Raw genomic sequence first — 21,024 nt, forward strand, 5'->3', positions numbered from 1 at the left:
TCTCACCAAGAGGAGCGGGTGTGTGGGGGCCATGGCATGGGAATCCAAAGGGCCAAGCGTGCCCTGGGGTGCCTCAGGCAGGGCACTGCTGGCCGGCCGAGGGAAGGGATCGTCCCGCTCTGCTCGGCCTGCTGCGGCCTCGCCTCGAGCACTGCGTGCAGCTGTGGGCACCGCAGCAGACGAAGGGCGTGAAACTTTGTGAGAGCCTCCAAGGGAGGACTACGAGGACGGCAAAGGCTCTGCAGGGCAAGGCGTGTGAGGAGACGGTCTGCTGCAAGACACCTTCCCAGGCAGCAAGGCCTCAGGACACAAAGCACCCAGGAAATGCCACTGCCAGACTCCATCTTCCTGTTCAAAACTTTATTTGACACAGTCCTGCTGCTGCATCTTGCATAGATGTGCTCCAGAGGAGGGAACAAAGAGCCCCCACAGGCTGCTCATGCTCAGCACCAGGCACAGAGCAAGGATCAATCCCAACCTAGGAGGCAAAGGTTGCCTGCAATGGCCAGCAGCACACGGTGACCACATCCCTTGCCCTGGGGTCTGCAAGCAGTGCAAGCAGAGGGGAGAGGAGCGTGGAGAGCTGCTGCAGCCCCTGTGCTGCCCGCTGGGGCTCAGAGGCAGGGTGAGACCCGTGGGTGCCAGCAGGGCTTGTGCCCCAGCACAGGAGCCGCGTGCAGGGCAGAGCCCAGGGGCTGCAAGGGGCCTGACCCCTGCTTGCAGCATCCCAGCCCTCCTCCAGCAGCAGGGAGGAATGCAGGGCAGCCCCTGGCCCCAGTGCCCCTCATTCCTGTGCTGGTCCTGCAGGACCAAGGAGAGGTGATGCAGGAGTGTCTGGAGAAGGGCAGGAGCCCCCCAGGGCTGGGGACAGGGTCTGGGGGGTGCTGTCCCTCAGGAACAGCTGAATTCCCAGTGTCCTTATCCAGAACCAGGGGTAGAGGCTCTCCCCATTGAAGGAGGCTTCTGTGAAAGTGAAGATCTGGACCCCATTGTCAGCGTTGATAAAAGACACCTGCTGCTGGGTACAGTCCAGAGAGACCCAAATCCTTGTGGGGACAGGGGACAGGAACAAGGGGGTGCGAGGAGATGTGAGAGACATGAGCAGCCCCTCATAGTACTGCACAGCCCAGATCCCTTCTTTAGGGCTAATGTTGATAAATTTCTTTCTCTTCACCGATGCCCTGGCCACCCCCACAGCCCACCAAGAATCCTTTAGCCGTTCTCCCTCCACCTCCACCATCCAGCAGTGCCTCCCCTCTCTGAACTCCTCACGGCCCAGCACACAGAACCTATATATAAATCTCTCTCGTGTGTCAGGCACCTGCTGCCGTTCACTTTCCAATCTCACACTGCAGTTGTCCTGAGACACAACAAGCTGGGGATGAGCCGTGCGCGGATCCAGGGTCACCTTCACTGCAGGGACAGAAGGAGCCAGGCCATCAGGGACAGAGCTCAGCCCTGGGCAGGCGTTCCCCAGCTCGGGGCCAGGAGCTGCCCCACGGGGCAGGAGATGGGGCACCTCTGGGCTCCTCAATATGCCCCAGCAAAGGCAGGAGGAGCACTGCAGAGGGCAACCCAATGCACACCTACCTCGATTTTGAGGCAGCAGAAGATTTCTCCATGCTGGAAGGAGAGTGGAGAGCTGGTCACAGCCCATGGCTGGTGGCCAGTGGGTGTGGGCAGGGTGAGGGGCCAGCCCTGCGCTGCTCTGTCCCAGCTGCCCACCCAACCCTCACATTGCATAAGTGTGGCCATGGGGCCCAAGCCCTGTGACACTCACCCAGTTCTGAATCTTGTTTCTCTGAAAAGGAAAGTGAAAGTAATGTATGATGGGTATGAAAGTAATGCATGAGGGGAGAGTTGCTTAGCACGTGGTAGACCCCGAATACATCCCATGACAGGGAAAACACTGCCTTGATCAGAGGTGGAACTAGAGAAATAGTCATTGTGGTCCAGCTTTGTACAATGCTCTTGTAAGCAGAACTGTAAGGACAGACACTTGTGCAAGTGTCTTTATCTTGGTGCCACTGAAGCCGTTACGAAAGTGAATAAAGGATTGTTGGAGAATGTCCATCTCCCGAAAGCATCAGTGCAGATTGGGGCAGCCCCGCAGCTCGCTCCCCATCCCCACCTTGATCCCCGTTCCTTTCAGCCATCCCGGCCGTGTCCCGTGCCCAGCGCAGCCCCAGCCCCAGCACTCCCCACTCCCACCCCAGGATCCAGCTGCTCCTCCAGCACCCCCAAGCCACCCGCACACAAGCCCCCAGAGCCCACCCAGACCAGGCCCTCCCGCAGGGACACCGCTTCCCCAGGGGCTGGGGGCAGGGACTGCAAGGACTCACCCAGCTCTCGCCTCTGTGCCGCTGAAAAGCAAAGGCGGAGGAAGAGGTGGTGAGCAGAGCAGCTTGGTTGCTGGGTGGGAACATGTGCAGGGGGGCTGCACCTCGCCACCAGCCCCACGCTGCAGCCATGCTCCCTGGCCTCCCACCCAAGACGATGCGAAGCCCTTTGGGATCCCCAGGAGAACATCCCCTTCCTCCTCCTACGCACCTCCCTGGGCCAGGGCTCAGCCCCGCTCCAGACCCAGAGGGGTCCCTGCAGAACACCTCCCTCTGCTCCATCCCGGCACTGCCAGCTTACCTTGCTTTCGAAAGAGATAAACACCGAGGCCAATGGACACAGCCAAAAGCACGAGGACCAGAGCCAGAGCCACTATGAAGGGCTGGGCGTTGTGGAAGAAGGGAGCTGAGAAAAGGCACCAGGAAAGGGGCTGCATTTCCCTGTGCACAGGTGGAAGAGCAAAACCCAGACTTCTCCTGGGTCAGGAGAAGTGCAGGGGCCAGGAACACCTCACCCTGGCTGTGCCATTTGTACCTGCGATGTGCAGGGATGATTCCCGCTCCTGCTGGAGGCGGCTGCTCCTGACCACGCAGGACAAGGGCCCCTCCACACTCTCGGTCACGATGACGGCGCCTTCGATTTCAAAGAGCCCCTCCTGGTCCTGGGAATGTGTCTGGGAGACCGAGTGCAGATGCTGCCCGCGAGCATCCCTCCACAGCAGCTGCGGCAGCTTGTACCAGCCGGCCGATCGACACAGCACCCGGACGCCCCCAGCCTCGTAGCCCCCCATGGAGAGGTGGGGGTCAGCGCCTGTGGCTGGGGGAAGAGCGCGTGGCTGGGGCTTGCCTTGAGGAGGGATTGAGTTCCAAGGCAAAGACCCCATCTGCTCCCATGCCAGACACAGTCCATCACAGCTACGGCTCCAGGGGCTCAAGGACCAGGACTTCATGCACTCACCCTCAACCCAAAAACCACTCCTATGTACCGGACCGAGAGAGCAAAGCTGCACAATTCCACTGGCTTGAAGTTACCCAGAAAACCCAAGTGCTGAGCTTCAGCACCTCCAGGCAGCGTCTCTGCACCAAGCTGTGCTGGTTCAAGAAGCCCCAAGACTTTCAGGCAATGTCTCAGGTCTGCCCCAGCACAGAAAGCAAAAGTAAAGCAGATGTCCAGCTGCTCAGAGGACTCTGCAATTCTCCCTGTGTGCTGTTTGGTCCCATTGCTGACACAGCTGAAGGGGCTGCTCAGCAGCCTGTGCCTAGTGCCCTCACAATATTATGATTATTGTCTTCAAGAACACCAGTGAAAATTGACAAAAATATTCATTGAGCTCTCTCCCCATGTATTACCTCCACATCCATGGGCATGCTCCATGCTGTGAAACAGTTGAAACATTCAAAGGACACGTAAACGCTGCCCTGGAAGCATCACCCCAGCCACTAACCTGACACCTCCAGCTCCACAATGGCTTCGTCATAAAAATCAGCATCTCCCACAGTGCAGACGTACTGGCCATCATCAGAGGGTCTCAGCCCCGTGATTCGCAAGTCCAGGCTTCCAGCAGAGAGACCATCCCTGGCAAACTCTGTCCTCCTGGCATATGCCCCCATCTGCTCCCCGTACAGGACCTCTCCATTGCGGCAGTGGTGCACTGTCTCAGATAACCTGTGCCGAATCCACCTGATCTCCAAGCTGCGAGCATCGCGTTGAGGGGACAAGTGGCAGGGCAGCACGACATCCTGCCCCACGGTGGCAGTGACGGGGTGTCCTGGTCCCACCACTCTGAGCTGGGCTGGGCAATGGAGAAGGGCACAGAGAGGCGGTGAGATTTTGGCATCGTAAATTTAGGGGAAGTGAGTGACCATGGGCGAGCTGTGTGTGAGTTGGTGTGTGCTGCGTCCCCTGTGTCCCATGGGAAGCCACTGGGGAAACAGGAGAGGGAGAGGGAGGACGTGGAGGAGAAGGAGGTGTGCTGGGAGTGGGAGCCCTCTCTGCAGCATTTGGGCAGGAGAAGAAGAGCCAGAAAGGGCAGTCAAGGCAGCGCCCATATTGTGTGAAAGAACCAAAGTGAAAGTGAAACCCAGCAGGGACCGGTCTGTGGGCTCTGGTCCCCCTACCCTGGAGCTGCTCCCCTGCCCTATGGCAGCACATCTGCATGCACAGGGGGGAGAACCCCCAGCATCCCTACAGGATCCTACCTGAGCCCAGCTGAAGAAGGTGCAGAGTGACGAGGAAAGTCAGGAAGCCGCTGGCATGGCCGGTGAGGCTGGGGCGGCCGCAACCCCAGGGGAGCCCCATCTGTGCTGCAGCGGGAGCAGGATCTGGGGGTAGAAGAGTAAGGTACTGAGGGGCTGCAGGCCTGGGCACAGGGAGCCACGGCCAGTAGCGCTTTGGGCAGGGTGCAGAGCCTGCGCTTATCATGGGCTGGGAGACACAGAAGGCAGCCCCAGGTGTTCTTCTCCAAGGCAGTCTCACCAAAATAGTCGTCCCTCTCAGCACCCACCATAGCTGCAGGAACTAGAATGCTACACGTGACTTCACCAACTTCTGCTCAGCTCTTGCCTGCAGTAACCCTCTGGGAGGAGCCCTGACCCTTGGGGGATGGGTGCAAGATGCTGCAGAGCAGAGTGACATCGGAGGCTGCAGGGAAAGAGGCACAGCTGGCTGCCGAGCATCTCAGTGCCACCCTTTTCCCAAGGTGGTGGGGACAAAGAGCCAGCCCCACTCCCGGCTCTGTCCATCCCAGTGGAGGCAGAAATGGGCAGACCTTTTGCCCTCTGGCAAGCAAAGCCCTTCTGCAGCACAGTGGAGACTTTGGTGTGGAAATGGCTTCTAAGTACCAGAGGGACAGCTTCTGCATGCAGCTAGGATGATGACATGGATGAACTGTTCTTTAAGGAACTATGTGATGCCTCAGAATCTGCTGCCCTAGTCCTTATCAGGGTGAATTCATATGGCTAAAGCTCAATTTGAGTTGAAGCTTGACAGAACTGTTGGCGGAAATAAAACTGAGTTTTATAAAATATCTAAAGAGCAAAAGTAGAACCGGAGAAAACAGTGGTCCTTTACTTGATGGGGATGGTCTCCTCACAAACAGGGGCATGTTTAATGCTTTTTTTGCCTTTGTTTTCAACACTGACAATGGGCTCTGGGACCCCAGTTGCCCTGAGCTGGAGGACCGTGAGAGCAGGAATGATAAACTCCCAGCAAATACTGACTTAGCATGCAATTTGCTCCTACAAGTGGAGACTATAGGGCCTGATGGGATTCATCCCAGAGTACTAAGAAAACTGGCTGATGTCATCATGAAATCCTGTCCTGGTTTCAATTAGGATAGAGTTAATTTTCCTCCTTGTAGCTGGTAGAATGCTATGTTTTGGCTTAGGATGAGAAGAGTGCTGATAACATGTTGATGTTTCAATTGTTTCAAAGCAGTGCTTACACCAAGCCAAGGACTTTTCAGCTTCTTGCTCTGTCCTGCCAGCGGGCAGGCTGGGGGACCTATAAATGTCCCCAGTGCAGTATAGCCTTGCAAAGAATTCAGTCTACATAGCCCATCTCAGGACTCACCGGGGACAACCCCCTTATCCCTGCTCTGACTGTGGGGAAGCCTTCTCTGAAAGCTCGGCGTTCAACCAACATTGGAAAAAGCACTTGGTAGGGAAACCCCATCAGTGCCCTGACTGCGGGATGGGCTTCACTGTTCCCTCAGCCCTCGTCCTCCACCAGAAAAGCCATGTGGAGCCTAACTTTTACTGTTCTTCCCAAACAACCCTCTGAAGATTACATCTGTGAATTGAGGAGGACCAGGCATGCAGCTGTTGGTCATGGCATAGCTTCTCGTAGCACTTAGGGAACGTGGTGGTCAGTCAGTCCCTGGCCCTGGGATGGCTTTGGGGATGGTGGGAGCCCGGTGGGATGTAGGATAATTGGCTGAGAGGATGGTAGGACAGCAGTGGGTGGAGGGTTTTGAGGTTTGGGGTTGGTGAGAGCCCAGTGGAATGGAGGATGATGGGGTTTTGGAGATGATGAGACCCCACTGGGGTGAAGGTGGATAAGGTTTGTGGTGGTGGATCCCCACTGGAGTGGAGGACAATGGGGTTTGGGGATGGTGGCACCCTGCTGGGATTAAAGAGATGGGTGTGAGGATGGTGGGATCTCAATGGGATGAAGGATGATGGGATTTTGGGATGGTGAGACCCCACGTGCATGAAGATGGGTGGTTGGGTGTGGAGATCACTCAGCTTGGCATTGAGAACCAGCTGGAGGAGAGCATCTGTGTCTGCTCATTGTGTAGCTGGGTTCAAAACCTATTCTTAGCTTCCCACCTTCATATAGTTAAACCTTCGAAGAGGCCAAGGGAGTCCTGCAGCCACGGAGGCTCCATCTCACTGAGGTTTGGTCTGTTTGGATCACCTACTTCTATTGGATGCAGTGTCTTCCGAACGCATTTCCTTCCCCTGTTTCTGCACTGTCTGCTCCTGATTTTAATGCTGCGAGGTTTAAAACATGCTGCAATGAATTTGGGCAAGAATGTCAGCTTGTTTCCCTGCTTGCTTTTAAACAAGGTGCAAAAAGTGGCACTGGTTTTCTGGGAGTGCAGGATTGTTATTGATTGCTGAGGGTTGGTGAAGCTGGGGTGGCCCCGTGGCTCCTGCAAGCCCATTTCTGGCTGAACCCTGCCCTGAGCAGTGGAAAATAAAACAGCCACGGGAACAACTTGGGTGGTGGAAGGGAAATATGGGACAGGGAGGTGGCTTGAAAGGAGCTGATGGACAGCTTTAAGGTTGACGCCACCTGCTGCCTCTTCTTGGAGGACTTCAAAAAGCTGGTGATGCCCCCCCTGCAGGCAGAACCTCAACCGAGCCTGTGTGATGGGAGGATGGAAGCTCTTGGGGATCCCCTTGTCCCAGCTGGGTCATTACCCTGTCTAGCCCAGGGCAGGGCAATGACCCAGATGGGAAAAGGGGGTGCCAGGGAACAGATGGAGAACGAAGGGGCAGTTGTCGCTTTGGTTCCTCCCGGCTATGACTCCCATGACCAACACCAAGGAGAGGTCTGCTGCAAGACGCCTTCCCAGGCAGCAAGGCCTCAGGACACAAAGCACCCAGGAAATGCCACTGCCAGACTCCATCTTCCTGTACAAAACTTTATTTGACACAGTTCTGCTGCTGCTGGGCCTTGATGTGCTCCAGAGGAGGGAACAAAGAGCCCCCACAGGCTGCTCATGCTCAGCAAGAGGCACAGAGCAAGGATCAACCCCGAACTAGGAGGCAAATGTGGCCTGCACTGGCCAGCAGCACACAGTGACCACATCCCTTGCCCTGGGGTCTGCAAGCAGTGCAAGCAGAGGGGAGAGGAGCGTGGAGAGCTGCTGCAGCCCCTGTGCTGCCCGCTGGGGTCAGAGGCAGGGTGAGACCTGTGGGTACCATCAGGGCTTGTGCCCCAGCACAGGAGCCGCATGCAGGGCAGAGCCCAGGGTTTGCAAGGGGCCTGGTTCCTGCTTGCAGCATCCCAGCCCTCCTCCAGCAGCAGGGAGGAATGCAGGGAACCCCTGCCCCTCATTCCTGTGCTGCTCCTGCAGTATGAAGGAGAGGTGATGCAGGAGTGTCTGGAGAAGAGCAGGAGGACCCAAGGCCTCGGGATGGGGTCGGTAGTGTGCTATCTCTCAGGCACAGCTGAATTCCACGTGTCCACAACAGGAACCAGGGGTGGATGCTCTCCCCATTGAAGGAGGCTGCTTTGAAAGTGAAGATCTGGACCCCATTGTCAGCGTTGATAAAAGACACCTGCCCCTGGGTACAGTCCAGGCAGACCCAAATCCTTGTGGGAACATGGGACAGGGACAAGGGAGTGGGAGGCCATGTGAGAGACTTGAGCTGCCCCTCATAGTACTGCAGAGCCCAGATCCCTTCTTCAGGGATTATGTTGATCCACTTCTTTCTCTCCACAGAAGCCCTGGCCACCCCCACAGCCCACCGTGAATACTTTAGCCGCTCTCCCTCCACCTCCACCAACCAGCAGTGCCTCCCCTCTCTGAACTCCTCACGGCCCAGCAGGCAGCACTGACAGTCAAATCTCTCTGGTGTGTCAGGGACCTGCTGCCGTTCACTTCCGCATCTCACACTGCTGTTGTCCTGAGACACCACAAGCCAGGGATGAGCCGTGTGTGGATCCAGGGTCACCTTCACTGCAGGGACAGAAGGAGCCAGGCCATCAGGGGCAGAGCTCAGCCCTGGGCAGGCGTTCCCCAGCTCGGGGCCAGGAGCTGCCCCACGGGGCAGGAGATGGGGCACCTCTTGGCTCCTGAACATGCCCCACCAAGGGCAGGAGAAGCACTTCAGAGGGCTACCCAATGCACACCTACCTCTATTATGAGGCAGCAGACACCGTCTCCATGCTGGAAGGAGAGGGGAGAGCTGGTCACAGCCCATGGCTGGTGCCCAGTGAGTGTGGGCAGGGTGCGGGGCCAGCCCTGGGCTGCTCTGTCCCAGCTGCCCACCCTCCCCTCACATTGCCTTGGCATAGCCATGTGTCGAAGCACCAGGACACTCACCCAGCTCTGCAGCTTGTTTCTCTGAAAAGGAAAGTGAAAGTAATGCATGATCAGAGGGAGAGTTGTTCAGCCCATATTAGACCCTGAACACATCCCATGACAGGGATAATACAGCCTTGTTCCAAGGTGGGACCCAAAACATAGTGGTCCAGCTATGAACAATGCTCTTAGTGCATCTGTAAACACAGACACTTGTGCAGATTATATCTCAGTGGTACCGTAGACATTACCAAAATGAAAAAAAGATTGTTGGAGGATATTCCGTTCCTGTCCCAGAAGTGTCAGTGCAGAGCGGGGCAGCCCCGCAGCTCGCTCCCCGTCCCCACCTTGATCCCCGTTCCTTTCAGCCATCCCGGCCGTGTCCCGTGCCCAGGGCAGCCCCAGCCCCAGCACTCCCCACTCCCACCCCAGGTTCCAGCTGCTCCTCCAGCACCCCCGAGCCACCAGCACACAAGCCCTCAGAGCCCACCCAGACCAGGACCAGACCCTCCCACAGGGACAACACCACTTCCCAGGGGCTGGGGGCAGGGACTGCAAGGACTCTCCCAGCTCTCGGCTCTGTGCCGCTGAAAAGCAAAGGCGGAGGAACAGGTGGTGAGCAGAGCAGCTTGGTTGTTGGGTGGGAACATGTGCAGGGGGGCTGCACCTTGCCACCAGCCCCACGCTACAGCCATGCTCCCTGGCCTCCCACCCAAGACGATCCTAAGGCCTTTGGCATCCCCAGGAGAACATTCCCTTCCTCCTCCTACGCACCTCCCTGGGCCAGGGCTCAGCCCCGCTCCAGACCCAAGGGGGTCCCTGCAGAACACCTCCCTCTGCTCCATCCCTGCGCTGCCAGCTTACCTTGCTTTCGGAAGAGATAAACACTGAGGCCAATGGACACAGCCAAAAGCACGAGGACCAGAGCCAGAGCCACCATCCAGGGCTGGGTGTTGTGGAAGAAGGGAACTGAGAAAAGGCACCAGGAAAAGGGCTGTGTTTACATGTCCATGGATGGAAGAGCAAGACCCAGACTTCTCCTGGGTCAGGACAAGTGCAGGGGCCAGGAACACCTCACCCTGGCTGTGCCATTTGTACCTGCAATGTGCAGGGATGATTCCTTTTCCTCCTCGAGGTGGCTGTTCCTGACCATGCAGGACAAGGGCCCCTCCACGCTCCCGGTCACGATGACGGCGCCTTCGATTTCAAAGAGCCCCTCCTGGTCCTGGGAATGTGTCTGGGAGACCGAGGGCAGGTGCTGCCCGCGAGCATCCCTCCACAGCAGCTGCGGCTGCGGGTACCAGCCGACCGATCGACACAGCACCCGGACGCCTCCGTCCTCGTAGCCCCCCAGGGAAAGGTGGGGGTCAGTGCCTGTGGCTGGGGTAAGAGCGCGTGTTTGGGGCTTGACTTGGGGAGGAATTCAGTTCCAAGGCAAAGACCCCATCTGCTCCCATGCCAGACACAGCACAGACAAGCCATGTCCCCAGGGGCTCAGGGACTGGACGCTTCAAGGAGCCACTCTCACCCCTAAACAGCACCTATTGTTGGCACAGCTGAAGGACCTGCTCAGAAACCTGTGCCCATTGTCCACACAACAGCATGGGGATGGAGTTCAAATAGGGTCCCTGAGACTGAATTAAATCATTGCATTCATGCAGCTCTCTCTCAATAAAAAGCCTGCAAGGGCACAGGTGTACTTCTTAGTGGACAAGTGCTCACTGACAGAGGAGAAGGCTCATCACACTATACAGTTCGAAAGGGCACGTAGGTGGCCATGAGGATGGGACCAGGTCCTGGGTGGGACACACAAACCCAGGGACACCTGCACCACCACTTGGATGTATCACCCCAGCCACTAACCTGACACCTCCAGCTCCACTATGGTTTCAGCATAAGCATCAGCATCTCCCACAGTGCAGACGTACTGGCCATCATCAGAGGGTCTCAGCCCCATGATTCGCAAGTCCAGGTTTCCAACAGAGAGACCATCTCTGGACAACTCTGTCCTCCCGGCATATGCCTCCATCTGCTCCCTGTACAGGTCCTCTCCATTGCGGTAGTGGTGCACTGTCTCAGGTAACCTGTGCCGAATCCACCTGATTTCCAAGGTGCGAGCATCGCGTCGAGGGGACAAGTGGCAGGGCAGCACGACATCCTGCCCAAGAATGGCAGTGAGAGGGTGTCCTGGTCCCACCACTGTGAGCTGGGCTGGGCAATGGAGAAGGGCACAGAGAGGCGGTGAGATTTTGCCATTGTAAATTTAGGGGCAATGAGTGTCAAAGGGCGAGCTGTGCGTGTGTTGGTGTGTGCTGCGTCCCTTGTGTATCGTGGGAAAACACCAGGGAAAGAGGAGAAACACAGGGAGGACATATAGGAAAAGGAGGTGTGCGGGGAGTGGGAGCCCTCTCTGCAGCATTTAGGTGGGTGAAGGAGACACAGAAAGGGCAGGCAAGGCAGCAGCCATATTGCGTGAAAGAACCAAAGTGAAAGTGAAACCCAACATGGGCGAGCTGTGGGCTCCAGACCCCCCTTCCCAAAGCCGCTCTCCTGTCCCACAGCAGCATGTGTGCCTTCACAGGGGCCCCCAGCAGCCCCGCAGGATCTTACCTGAGCCCAGCTGTAGGAGGAGCAGAGTGATGAGGGAAGTCAGGAGGCCCCTAGCATAGCCGGTGAGGCTGGGGTGGCTGCAGCCCCAGGTGAGCCCCATCTGAGAGAGAGGTCCCCCAGGGGGCAGGGGGCCCCCCAGGGGTTTTTCTCCAAGCCAAGGTAGATGTCCCTCACGGCACCCAGCAGAGCTGCAGAAAGTACAAGGCTACGCCCAACTTTCCCAACCTTTGCCCAGTTCCTGGCTGCAATAACCCTCCTGGAACAGCTCTGCCCCTAGGGCAATGTCTGGGGAGCTCTGCAGGGCTGGCACCACCATCCCATTGCAGCTGGGTGCCCAGCCCACTGCCTTTAGCAAGCACGAGAGGCTTGTCCCCAGTGGGGGCCTCTCCAGAGCTCCAGGGAAAGCCACTGGCTAAGGTTGTTCATCTCCGTGCATGCAAGGAGGAATCAAACTGTGAGCAATGGGAAAATGTGGAGAGCTGGCAGTGAAGAGCTGAGCAGGATCGGAGGCTGCAGGGAACGGGGCACAGCTGGGTGCCGAGCCCAGAGCTGCCACCCTTTGCCCTCTGTGCTGAAGGCAAAATGCCTGTGCCTCTCCCGGCTCCAGTAAAGCAGCTGTGGCAGAAGGTTTGCTCAGATGGGCAGGGACCTTCTTCAAGAGCTTAGGTGGATAAGGAAAGTTACAGTTTGCTGGAAGGGAAGTCAGTCAACATGGAAAGACTGCAGAGGTACTGTTTGCCTTTGTAGGGTGGAAATTCATATGGCTCCTCCATGGGCTGCAGTGTGGAGATCTGCACCACCTGTACTCCCGCTCCATCCACTAACTGCCCCAGTCCCTAACGTCCCGTTTGATAGCCTTCAGGCTTCTCTCTTCAATGTCATCACTGCCAGCCTGGACTATCAAAGGAGGATAGCAGTCCTGAGGCGTGGAGTCAACTTCCTCACCCTAGGCATCCTCCTGGCTACACTTTCTACCTCTTCCTCAGCTCCCATTCCCTCAAGCTCCAGGGCCTCAAACCTGTTCTGGAAGGGCACCTGGGAAGGTGGGGCCTTTTGGGGAGGGCATCGCCTGTGATGTCGAGCAGGGACCTGTCTCCATTCTTCCTCAACTCCTAGGTCCCCTCCCTCTGCCCAACAGCGACAGGGGAGGGGGTCCACCCCCATTTGGGGTGTCTCACCCCGGTACCTCTCCTTCAGGCCCCGCAGGGAGTTGCCCCACCACTCTATCTCCCGCTCACACTCCCTGATAGCCCTCAACCTCTCCACCTCCTCCTTGAGTTCTGCCACCAGGTGGACCAGGTCATCCACCTGCTCGCACCTCACGCACACACAGTCTCTCTGCCTCCCGCAGATGGCAGCAAGAGGCTCAGACGCTCCCTGCACCCAGAGACCTGAACTGGTGCATTTTTGAGCGGGCAGTCATTCTGGGTGTGCACAGACTTGCTAGAGAGAGCACTGTGCCTGGTGGAGACCATTGCAGCCTAGCTAGTGGTAGACCGCCTTTAGAGGAGTTGTTCATATGGTCCGGGGGGGAACGCTCTGCCCTCCCTTCTTGCCCTGCCTGCATGAATTGCCTCCCACTCCCTTCTGATGCGCCATGCCCTGTTTGCCCTCCCGGATCGCTGCGTTCCTGGTTGTTGCGCTCCCCAGGGGCAGCTTTTGAACTGCCAAGGAGGGGGCCCTGCTGGCTCTGCCAAAGCCTTGTCAGCCTCTGTGGTGAGGGCTGCTGGGTCCTGGCATCTCCCACAAGTGGGCTTGATGCTAGAAAAATATAGCCCTGCCTGTCCGATCCCCTGCTCTGCTGCAGAAAGGGTTTGCTCTGGAGCTGATCACCTCGGCAAGATGTTGCACTTGCACCAGGCATTGCATGGGGGTGTTGCAGAGCACACTGCGTGAGGATGTCGCAGGGGGATGCTGCACACAGCACTGCACAGCGCATTACATTGCCCTTTGCAAGGGGATGTTGCAGATAGCCATGCCTCTTGCAGGGTGTGGCACAAGGGCGTTGCACAGGGCATCGCATGGGTATGTCACACCTGACATCGCGTGGGATAATGCCTAGAGCTTTGTACAGGAGTGTTGCATGGGAGCGTTGCACGGAACATTCCGTGGGGACATTGCACAGAGCAGGAAAAAGGGGCTCGCCCACCACTGACCCCATCCCCATCCCTGCTCCAGCGCAGCCCCCAGTCTGCTGCCCCAGTAGTTACCCAGAGGTGTTGTAGAGCATGTTGCAAGGAGATGTTGCACCGGGCATTGCATGGGGATGTTGCAGAGCACACTGCGTGAGAACATCACAGGGGGATGTTGCACGGAGCACTGCACAGCGCATTGCATTGCCCTTTGCAAGGGGATGTTGCACAGAGCAATGCCTCTTGCAGGGTGTGGCACAGGGGTGTTGCACAGGGCATCGCATGGGGATGTCACATGTGATATCACACAGGACAAGGCCTAGAGCTTGCACAGGGCGTTGCATGGGGAAGTGGCATGGGGAAGTTGTGTGGAGCTTTGCACGAGAGCATTGCACAACATTGCGTGAGGACGTTGCATAGGGCAGGGAAAAGGGGCTCGCCCACCACTGACCCCATCCCCATCCCTGCTCCAGTGCAGCCCCAAGTCCGCATCATCCCCGCGGAGATGGGGAACGCCCGTGTGCCCGTCTGCCTCAGCTGCCACATCTGGGGCTTCTACCCCCCGAGGTGACCGTCATCTGGCTGCACAACGGGGACATCGTGGAGCCCGACGACTACAACCCCATCTCCGCCATCCCCAATGGCGACTGGAGCTACCAGACGCAGGTGTCCGTGCTGGTGGCCCCGGTGGCAGGCGACACCTACACGTGCTCGGTGCAGCACGTCAGCCTGCAGGAGCCTCTCCTGGAGGACTGGAGTGAGTGGAGAGGCGCAGGACCGCACCCGGAGGCCGGCGGTCTTGGCACCTTGCTGCCACTCACCCGGCCGTGTCCCCACAGGTCCCGGACTGATGCCGGAGGTGATGATACTGGTGGCGGTGGCCACCATGCTGATGGTGCTGGGACTTGGCTTATTTCTCACCGGCATCTACCGCTTCAGGGCCAGGCCTCCCGCCCCGGGTGAGTGTCCGGGGAGAACCGGGGCCGTGGTCAAGGGCGTCGAGGACTCTGCTCACTCCTCTTCTCTCCCCCGCAGGTTACACTCCCCTCCCTGGAGACAACTACCCCGCAGGTAATGGTGTCCCCATCCCCGTCCTCATCTGCGAAGGGCGAATCACCCCATCTCTCGCCCTGTGTGTTCCCCCCTTCCCCAGGCAGCATCTGAGGACCCCCAGAAGGACACCTCATGGCACCGGTGGCTCCCGGTTGGCCCCATCTCAGAACCGATGTTGTGGTGCTGACAATAAAGATACTCCACAAGCCCTGCTGGTGTCTCTGCAGAGTTCTGGGAACAGGGCAGAGGCTCACACACTCCTACGGTGTTGCACCAAGAGGAGCGGGTGTGTGGGGGCCATGGCATGGGACCCCAAACGGCCACGTTTGCCCTGGGGTGCCTCAGGCATGGCACTGCTGGCCGGCCGAGGGAAGGGATCGTCCCACTCTGCTTGGCCTGCTGCGGCCTCTCCTCGAGCACTGCGTGCAGCTGTGGACACCGCAGCAGACGAAGGGCGTGAAACTGTGCGAGAGCCTCCAAGGGAGGGCTACGAGGCTGGCGAAGGCTCTGCAGGGCAAGGCGTGTGAGGAGACGGTCTGCTGCAAGACGCCTTCCCAGGCAACAAGGCCTCAGGACACAAAGCACCCAGGAAATGCCACTGCCAGACTCCATCTTCCTGTACAAAACTTTATTTGACACAGTCCTGCTGCTGCTGGGCCTTGATGTGCTCCAGAGGAGGGGACAAAGTGCCCCCACAGGCTGCTCATGCTCAGCACCAGGCACAGAGCAAGGATCAACCCCGAACTAGGAGGCAAAGGCGGCCTGCAGTGGCCAGCAGCACACGGTGACCACATCCCTTGCCCTGGGGTCTGCAAGCAGTGCAAGCAGAGGGGAGAGGAGTGTGGAGAGCTGCTGCAGCCCCTGTGCTGCCCGCTGGGGCTCAGAGGCAGGGTGAGAGCCGTGGGTGCCAGCAGGGCTTGTGCCCCAGCACAGGAGCTGCGTGCAGGGCAGAGCCCGGGGGCTGCAAGGGGCCTGGCCCCTGCTTGCAGCATCCCAGCCCTCCTCCAGCAGCAGGGAGGAGCCTGTGGCAGCCCCTGGCCCCATTGCCCCTCATACCTGTTCTGCTCCTGCAAGACCAAGTAGAGGTGATGCAGGAGTGTCTGGAAAAGGGCTGGAGCCCCCCGGGGCTGGGGACGAGGTCTGGTGGGTGCTGTCCCTCAGGTACAGCTGAATTCCCGATTTCTCCACCCAGAACCAGGGGCGGATGCTCTCCCCATTGAAGGAGGCTTCTGTGAAAGAGAAGATCTCGACCCCATTGTCAGCGTTGATGAAAGACACCTGTCCCTGGGTACAGTCCAGACAGACCCAGATCCTCGTGGGGATAGGGGACAGGGACAAGGGGGTGGGAGGAGATGTGAGAGACTTGAGCTGCCCCTCATCGTACTGCAGAGCCCAGATCCGTCCTTCAGGGCTCATGTTCATCCACTTCCTTCTCTCCATAGAAGCCCCGGCCACCCCCACAGCCCACCCTGAGTACTTTAGCCACTCTCCCTCCACCTCCACCAACCAGCAGTGCCTCCCCTCTCTGAACTCCTCAAGGCCCAGCACACACCACCGGTTCTCAAATCTCTCTGATGTGTCAGGAACGTGCTTCTGTTCAATTTCGCATCTCACACTGCTCTTGTCCTGAGACACAACAAGTTCAGGATGAGCTGTGTCCGGATCCAGGGTCACCTTCTCTGCAGGGACAGAAGGAGCCAGGCCATCAGGGGCAGAGCTCAGCCCTGGGCAGGCTTTCCCCAGCTCGGGGCCAGGAGCTGCCCCACGGGGCAGGAGATGGGGCACCTCTTGGCTGCTGAACATGCCCCAGCAAGGGCAGGAGAAGCACCTCAGAGGGCAACCCAATGCACACCTACCTCTATTATGAGACATCAGAAACCTTCTCCATGCTGGAAGGAGAGGGGAGAGCTGGTCTCAGCCCATGGGTGGTGCCCAGTGGGTGTGGGCAGGGTGAGCGGCCAGCCCTGGGCTTCTCTGTCCCAGCTGCCCACCCTCCCCTCACATTGCCTTAGTGTGGCCATGGGGCCCAAGGAATGTGATACTCACCCAGCTCTGCAGCTTGTTTCTCTGAAAAGGAAAGTGAAAGTAATATATCATGGGTAAGAAAGTAAAGCATGAGGGAAGACTTGCTTAGCCCGTAGTTGACCCTATGACATCCCATGAAAGGGTAAAACACTGCCTTGATCAGAGGTGGGACTAAAGAAACAGTCATTGTGGTTCAGCTTTGTACAATGCTCTTGTAAGCAGAACTTTAAGGACTGACATTTCTGCAGCTTTTATCTTTGTGCCACTGAAGCCATTACAGAAGTGAAGAAAGGATTGTTGGACAATGTCCGTTTCCCGAAAGCATCAGTGCTGAGCGGGGCAGCCCCACAGATCGCTCCCCGTCCCCACCTTGATCCTCGTTCCTTTCAGCCATCCCGGCCGTGTCCCGTGCCCAGGGCAGCCCCAGCCCCAGCACTCCCCAATCCCACCCCAGGCTCCAGCTGCTCCTGCAGCACCCCCGAGCCACCAGCACACAAGCCCCCAGAGCCCACCCAGACCAGGCCCTCCCGCACAGACACCACTTCCCCAGGGGCTGGGGGCAGGGACTGCAAGGACTCTCCCAGCTCTCGGCTCTGTGCCGCTGAAAAGCAAAGGCGGAGGAACAGGTGGTGAGCAGAGCAGCTTGGTTGCTGGGTGGGAATATCTGCAGAGGGGCTGCGCCTTGCCACCAGCCCCACGCTGCAGCCATGCTCCCTGGCCTCCCACCCAAGGCCCCTTGCTCCAGACCCAGGGGGTCCCTGCAGAACACCTCCCTGCGCTCCATCCCTGCGCTGCCAGCTTACCTTGCTTTCGAAAGAGATAAACACCGAGGCCAATGGACACAGCCAAAAACACAAGGACCAGAGCCAGAACCACTATCAAGGGCTGGGCGTTTATGAAAAAGGGAGCTGAAAAAAGGCACCAGGAAAAGGGCTGTGTTTACATGGCTGGGGTTAGAAGAGGAAGTCCCAGACTTCTCCTGGGTCAGGACAAGTGCAGGGGCCAGGAACAGCTCACCCTGGCTGTGCCATTTGTACCTGCGATGTGCAGGGAAAATTTCCTCTCCTGCTGGATGCGGCTGTTCCTGACCACGCAGGACAAGGGCCCCTCCACGCTCCCGTTCACGATGACGGCACCTTCGATTTCAAAGAGCCCCTCCTGGTCCTGGGAATGTGTCTGGGAGACCGAGGGCAGGTGCTGCCCGTGAGCATCCCTCCACAGCAGCTGCGGCAGCGGGTACCAGCCGGCTGATCGACACAGCACCCGGACGCCTCCGGCCTCGTAGCCCCCCAGGGAGAGGTGGGGGTCAGCGCCTGTGGCTGGGGGAAGAGCGCGTGGATGGTACTTGACTTGGGGAGGGATTGAGTTCCAAGGCAAAGACCCCATCAGCTCCCATGCCAGACACAGCCCAGGGCAGCCATGGTCACAGGGGCTCAGGGACCGGGCACTACACGGAGCCACTCTCACCCCTAACCCACACCTATTTGTGGCACAGCTGAAGGACCTGCTCAGAAACCTGTGCCCACTGCCCACAAAACACCATGGGGATGGAGTTCAATGAGTGGCCTCGTAAATGGCCATGAAGATGGGACCGGGTCCTGGGTGGGACACACAAATGCGGGGACACCTGCACCATCCCTTGAATGCCTCAACCCAGCCACTAACCTGACACCTCCAGATCCACAATGGTTTCAGCATAAGAATCAGCATCTCCCACAGTGCAGAAGTACTGGCCATCATCAGAGGGTCTCAGCCCCGTGATTCGCAAGTGCAGGCTTCCAGCAGAGAGACCATCTCTGGCCAGCTCTGTCCTCCTGGCATATGGCTCCATCTGCTCCCTGTACAGGTCCTCTCCATTGCGGTAGTGGTGCACTGTCTTAGAGATATGGTCCCGGATCCATCTGATCTCCAGGGTGCGAGCATCGCGTTGAGGGGACAAGTGGCAGGGCAGCACGACATCCTGCCCCATGGTGGCAGTGACAGAGTGTCCTGGTCCCACCACTCTGAGCTGGGCTGGGCAATGGAGAAGGGCACAGAGAGGTGGTGAGATTTTGGCATTGTAAATTTAGGGGCAGTGAGTGACAAAGGGCATGAGTTGGTGTGTGAGTTGGTGCGTGCTGCGTCCCCTGTGTTCCATGGGAAACCACCCAGGAAAGAGGAGAGGGAGAGGGAGGACGTGCAGGAGAAGGAGGTGTGCTGGGAGTGGGAGCCCTCTCTGCAGCATTCGGATGGGTGAAGAAGCACTAAAAATGGCAGTCAAGGCAGCGCCCATATTGTGTGAAAGATCCAAAGGGAAAGTGAAACCCAGCAGGGACCGAGCTGTGGGCTCTGGTCCCCCTACCCTGGAGCCGCTCCCCTGCCCTATGGCAGCACATCTGCATGCACAGGGGGGAGAGCCCCCAGCATCCCTGCAGGATCCTACCTGAGCCCAGCTGGAGAAGGTGCAGAGTGACGAGGGAAGTCAGGAAGCCGCTGACATGGCTGGTGAGGCTGGGGCGGCCGCAACCCCAGGGGAGCCCCATCTGTGCTGCAGCGGGAGCAGGATCTGGGGGTAGAAGAGTAAGGTACTGAGGGGCTGCAGGCCTCGGCACAGGGAGCCACAGCCAGCAGCGTCTTGGGCAGGGCACAGAGCCTGCACTTATCATCGAGTGGGGGACACAGAAGGCAGCCCCAGGTGTTCTTCTCCAAGGCAGTCTCACCAAAATAGTCGTCCCTGACAGCACCCACCATAGCTGCAGGAACTAGAAGGCTACACGTGACTTCACCAACTTCTGCTCAGTTCTTATCTGCAGTAACACTCTGGGAGGAGCCCTGACCCTTGGGGTATGGGTGCAAGATGCTGCAGGGCAGAGCGACATCGGAGGCTGCAGGGAAAGAGGCACAGCTGGCTGCCGAGCATCTCAGTGCCACCCTTTTCCCAGGGTGGTGGGGACAAAGAGCCAGCCCCACTCCCAGCTCTGTCCATCCCAGTGGAGGCAGAAATGGGCAGACCTTTTGCCCTCTGGCAAGCAAAGCCCTTCTGCAGCACGGTGGAGACTTTGGTGTGGAAATGGCTTCCAAGGACCAAAGGGACAGCTTCTGCATGCAGCTAGGATGATGACATGGATGAATTGTTCTTTAAGGAACAATGCGATGCCTCAGAATCTGCTGCCCTAGTCCTTATCAGGGTGAATTCATATGGCTAAAGCTCAATTTGAGTTGAAGCTTGACAGAACTGTTGGGGGAAATAAAACTGAGTTTTATAAAATATCTAAAGAGCAAAAGTAGAACCGGAGAAAACAGTGGTCCTTTACTTGATGGGGATGGTCTCCTCACAAACAGGGGCATGTTTAATGCTTTTTTTGCCTTTGTCTTCAACACTGACAATGGGCTCTGGGACCCCAGTTACCCTGAGCTGGAGGACCGTGAGAGCAGGAATGATAAACTCCCAGCAAATGCTGAATTAGCATGCGATTTGCTCCTACAGGTGGAGACTATAGGGCCTGATGGGATTCATCCCAGAGTACCAAGAAAACTGGCTGATGTCATCATGAAATCCTGTCCTGGTTTCAATTAGGATAGAGTTAATTTTCCTCCTTGTAGCTGGTAGAATGCTATGTTTTGGCTTAGGATGAGCAGAGTGCTGATAACATGCTGATGTTTTAATTGTTGCAGAGCAGTGCTTACACCAAGCCAAGGACGTCTCAGCTTCTTGCTCTGTCCTGCCAGCGGGCAGGCTGGGGGACCTATAAATGTCCCCAGTGCAGTATAGCCTTGCAAAGAATTCAGTCTACTCAGCCCATCTCAGGACTCACTGGGGACAACCCCCTTATCCCTGCTCTGACTGTGGGGAAGCCTTCTCTGAAAGCTCGGCGTTCAACCAACATTGGAAAAAGCACTTGGTAGGGAAACCCCATCAGTGCCCTGACTGCGGGATGGGCTTCACTGTTCCCTCAGCCCTCCTCCTCCACCAGAAAAGCCATGTGGAGCCGAACTTTTACTGTTCTTCCCAAACAACCCTCTGAAGATTACATCTGTGAATTGAGGAGGACCAGGCATGCAGCTGTTGGTCATGGCATAGCTTCTCGTAGCGCTTAGGGAACGTGGTGGTCAGTCAGTCCCTGGCCCTGGGATGGCTTTGGGGATGGTGGGAGCCCAGTGGGATGTAGGATAATTGGCTGAGAGGATGGTAGGACAGCAGTGGGTGGAGGGTTTTGAGGTTTGGGGTTGGTGAGAGCCCAGTGGAATGGAGGATGATGGGGTTTTGGAGATGATGAGACCCCACTGGGGTGAAGGTGGATGGGGTTTGTGGTGGTGGATCCCCACTGGAGTGGAGGACAATGGGATTTT

The 21,024-nt window shown here is 57.8% G+C and overlaps 1 protein-coding gene across 7 annotated transcripts in view; it reads right to left on the reverse strand.

Annotated features, from left to right (window-relative positions):
• Positions 1-349: 349 nt before the first annotated feature.
• Positions 350-21,024, reverse strand: part of LOC137846208 (butyrophilin subfamily 3 member A2-like) — a 42,688-nt gene continuing 22,013 nt past the window's right edge. The window contains exons 1-8 of one of the 7 annotated variants that reach the window (XM_068663997.1): positions 19,395-19,519; positions 19,118-19,240; positions 18,361-18,708; positions 9,974-10,255; positions 9,740-9,844; positions 8,897-8,917; positions 8,708-8,740; positions 7,471-8,530 (exon numbers count right to left, since the gene is read on the reverse strand). In XM_068663997.1, coding sequence (XP_068520098.1) covers positions 7,902-8,530; positions 8,708-8,740; positions 8,897-8,917; positions 9,740-9,844; positions 9,974-10,255; positions 18,361-18,708; positions 19,118-19,240; positions 19,395-19,425 — 1,572 coding nt within the window. In that variant the 5' untranslated portion in view covers positions 19,426-19,519 and the 3' untranslated portion in view covers positions 7,471-7,901. Of the gene's footprint in view, positions 1,414-7,469; positions 8,531-8,707; positions 8,741-8,896; positions 8,918-9,739; positions 9,845-9,973; positions 10,256-10,738; positions 11,087-11,485; positions 11,836-15,283; positions 16,350-16,526; positions 16,560-16,716; positions 17,604-17,732; positions 18,015-18,360; positions 18,709-19,117; positions 20,065-21,024 lie in introns of those variants that run through there. The other 6 variants (XM_068663995.1, XM_068663994.1, XM_068663999.1 and 3 more) reach the window with 6 other exon arrangements.

This window comes from Anas acuta, chromosome 31 (genome assembly GCF_963932015.1).
Source record: "Anas acuta chromosome 31, bAnaAcu1.1, whole genome shotgun sequence".
Classification (NCBI taxonomy): Eukaryota; Metazoa; Chordata; class Aves; order Anseriformes; family Anatidae; genus Anas; species Anas acuta.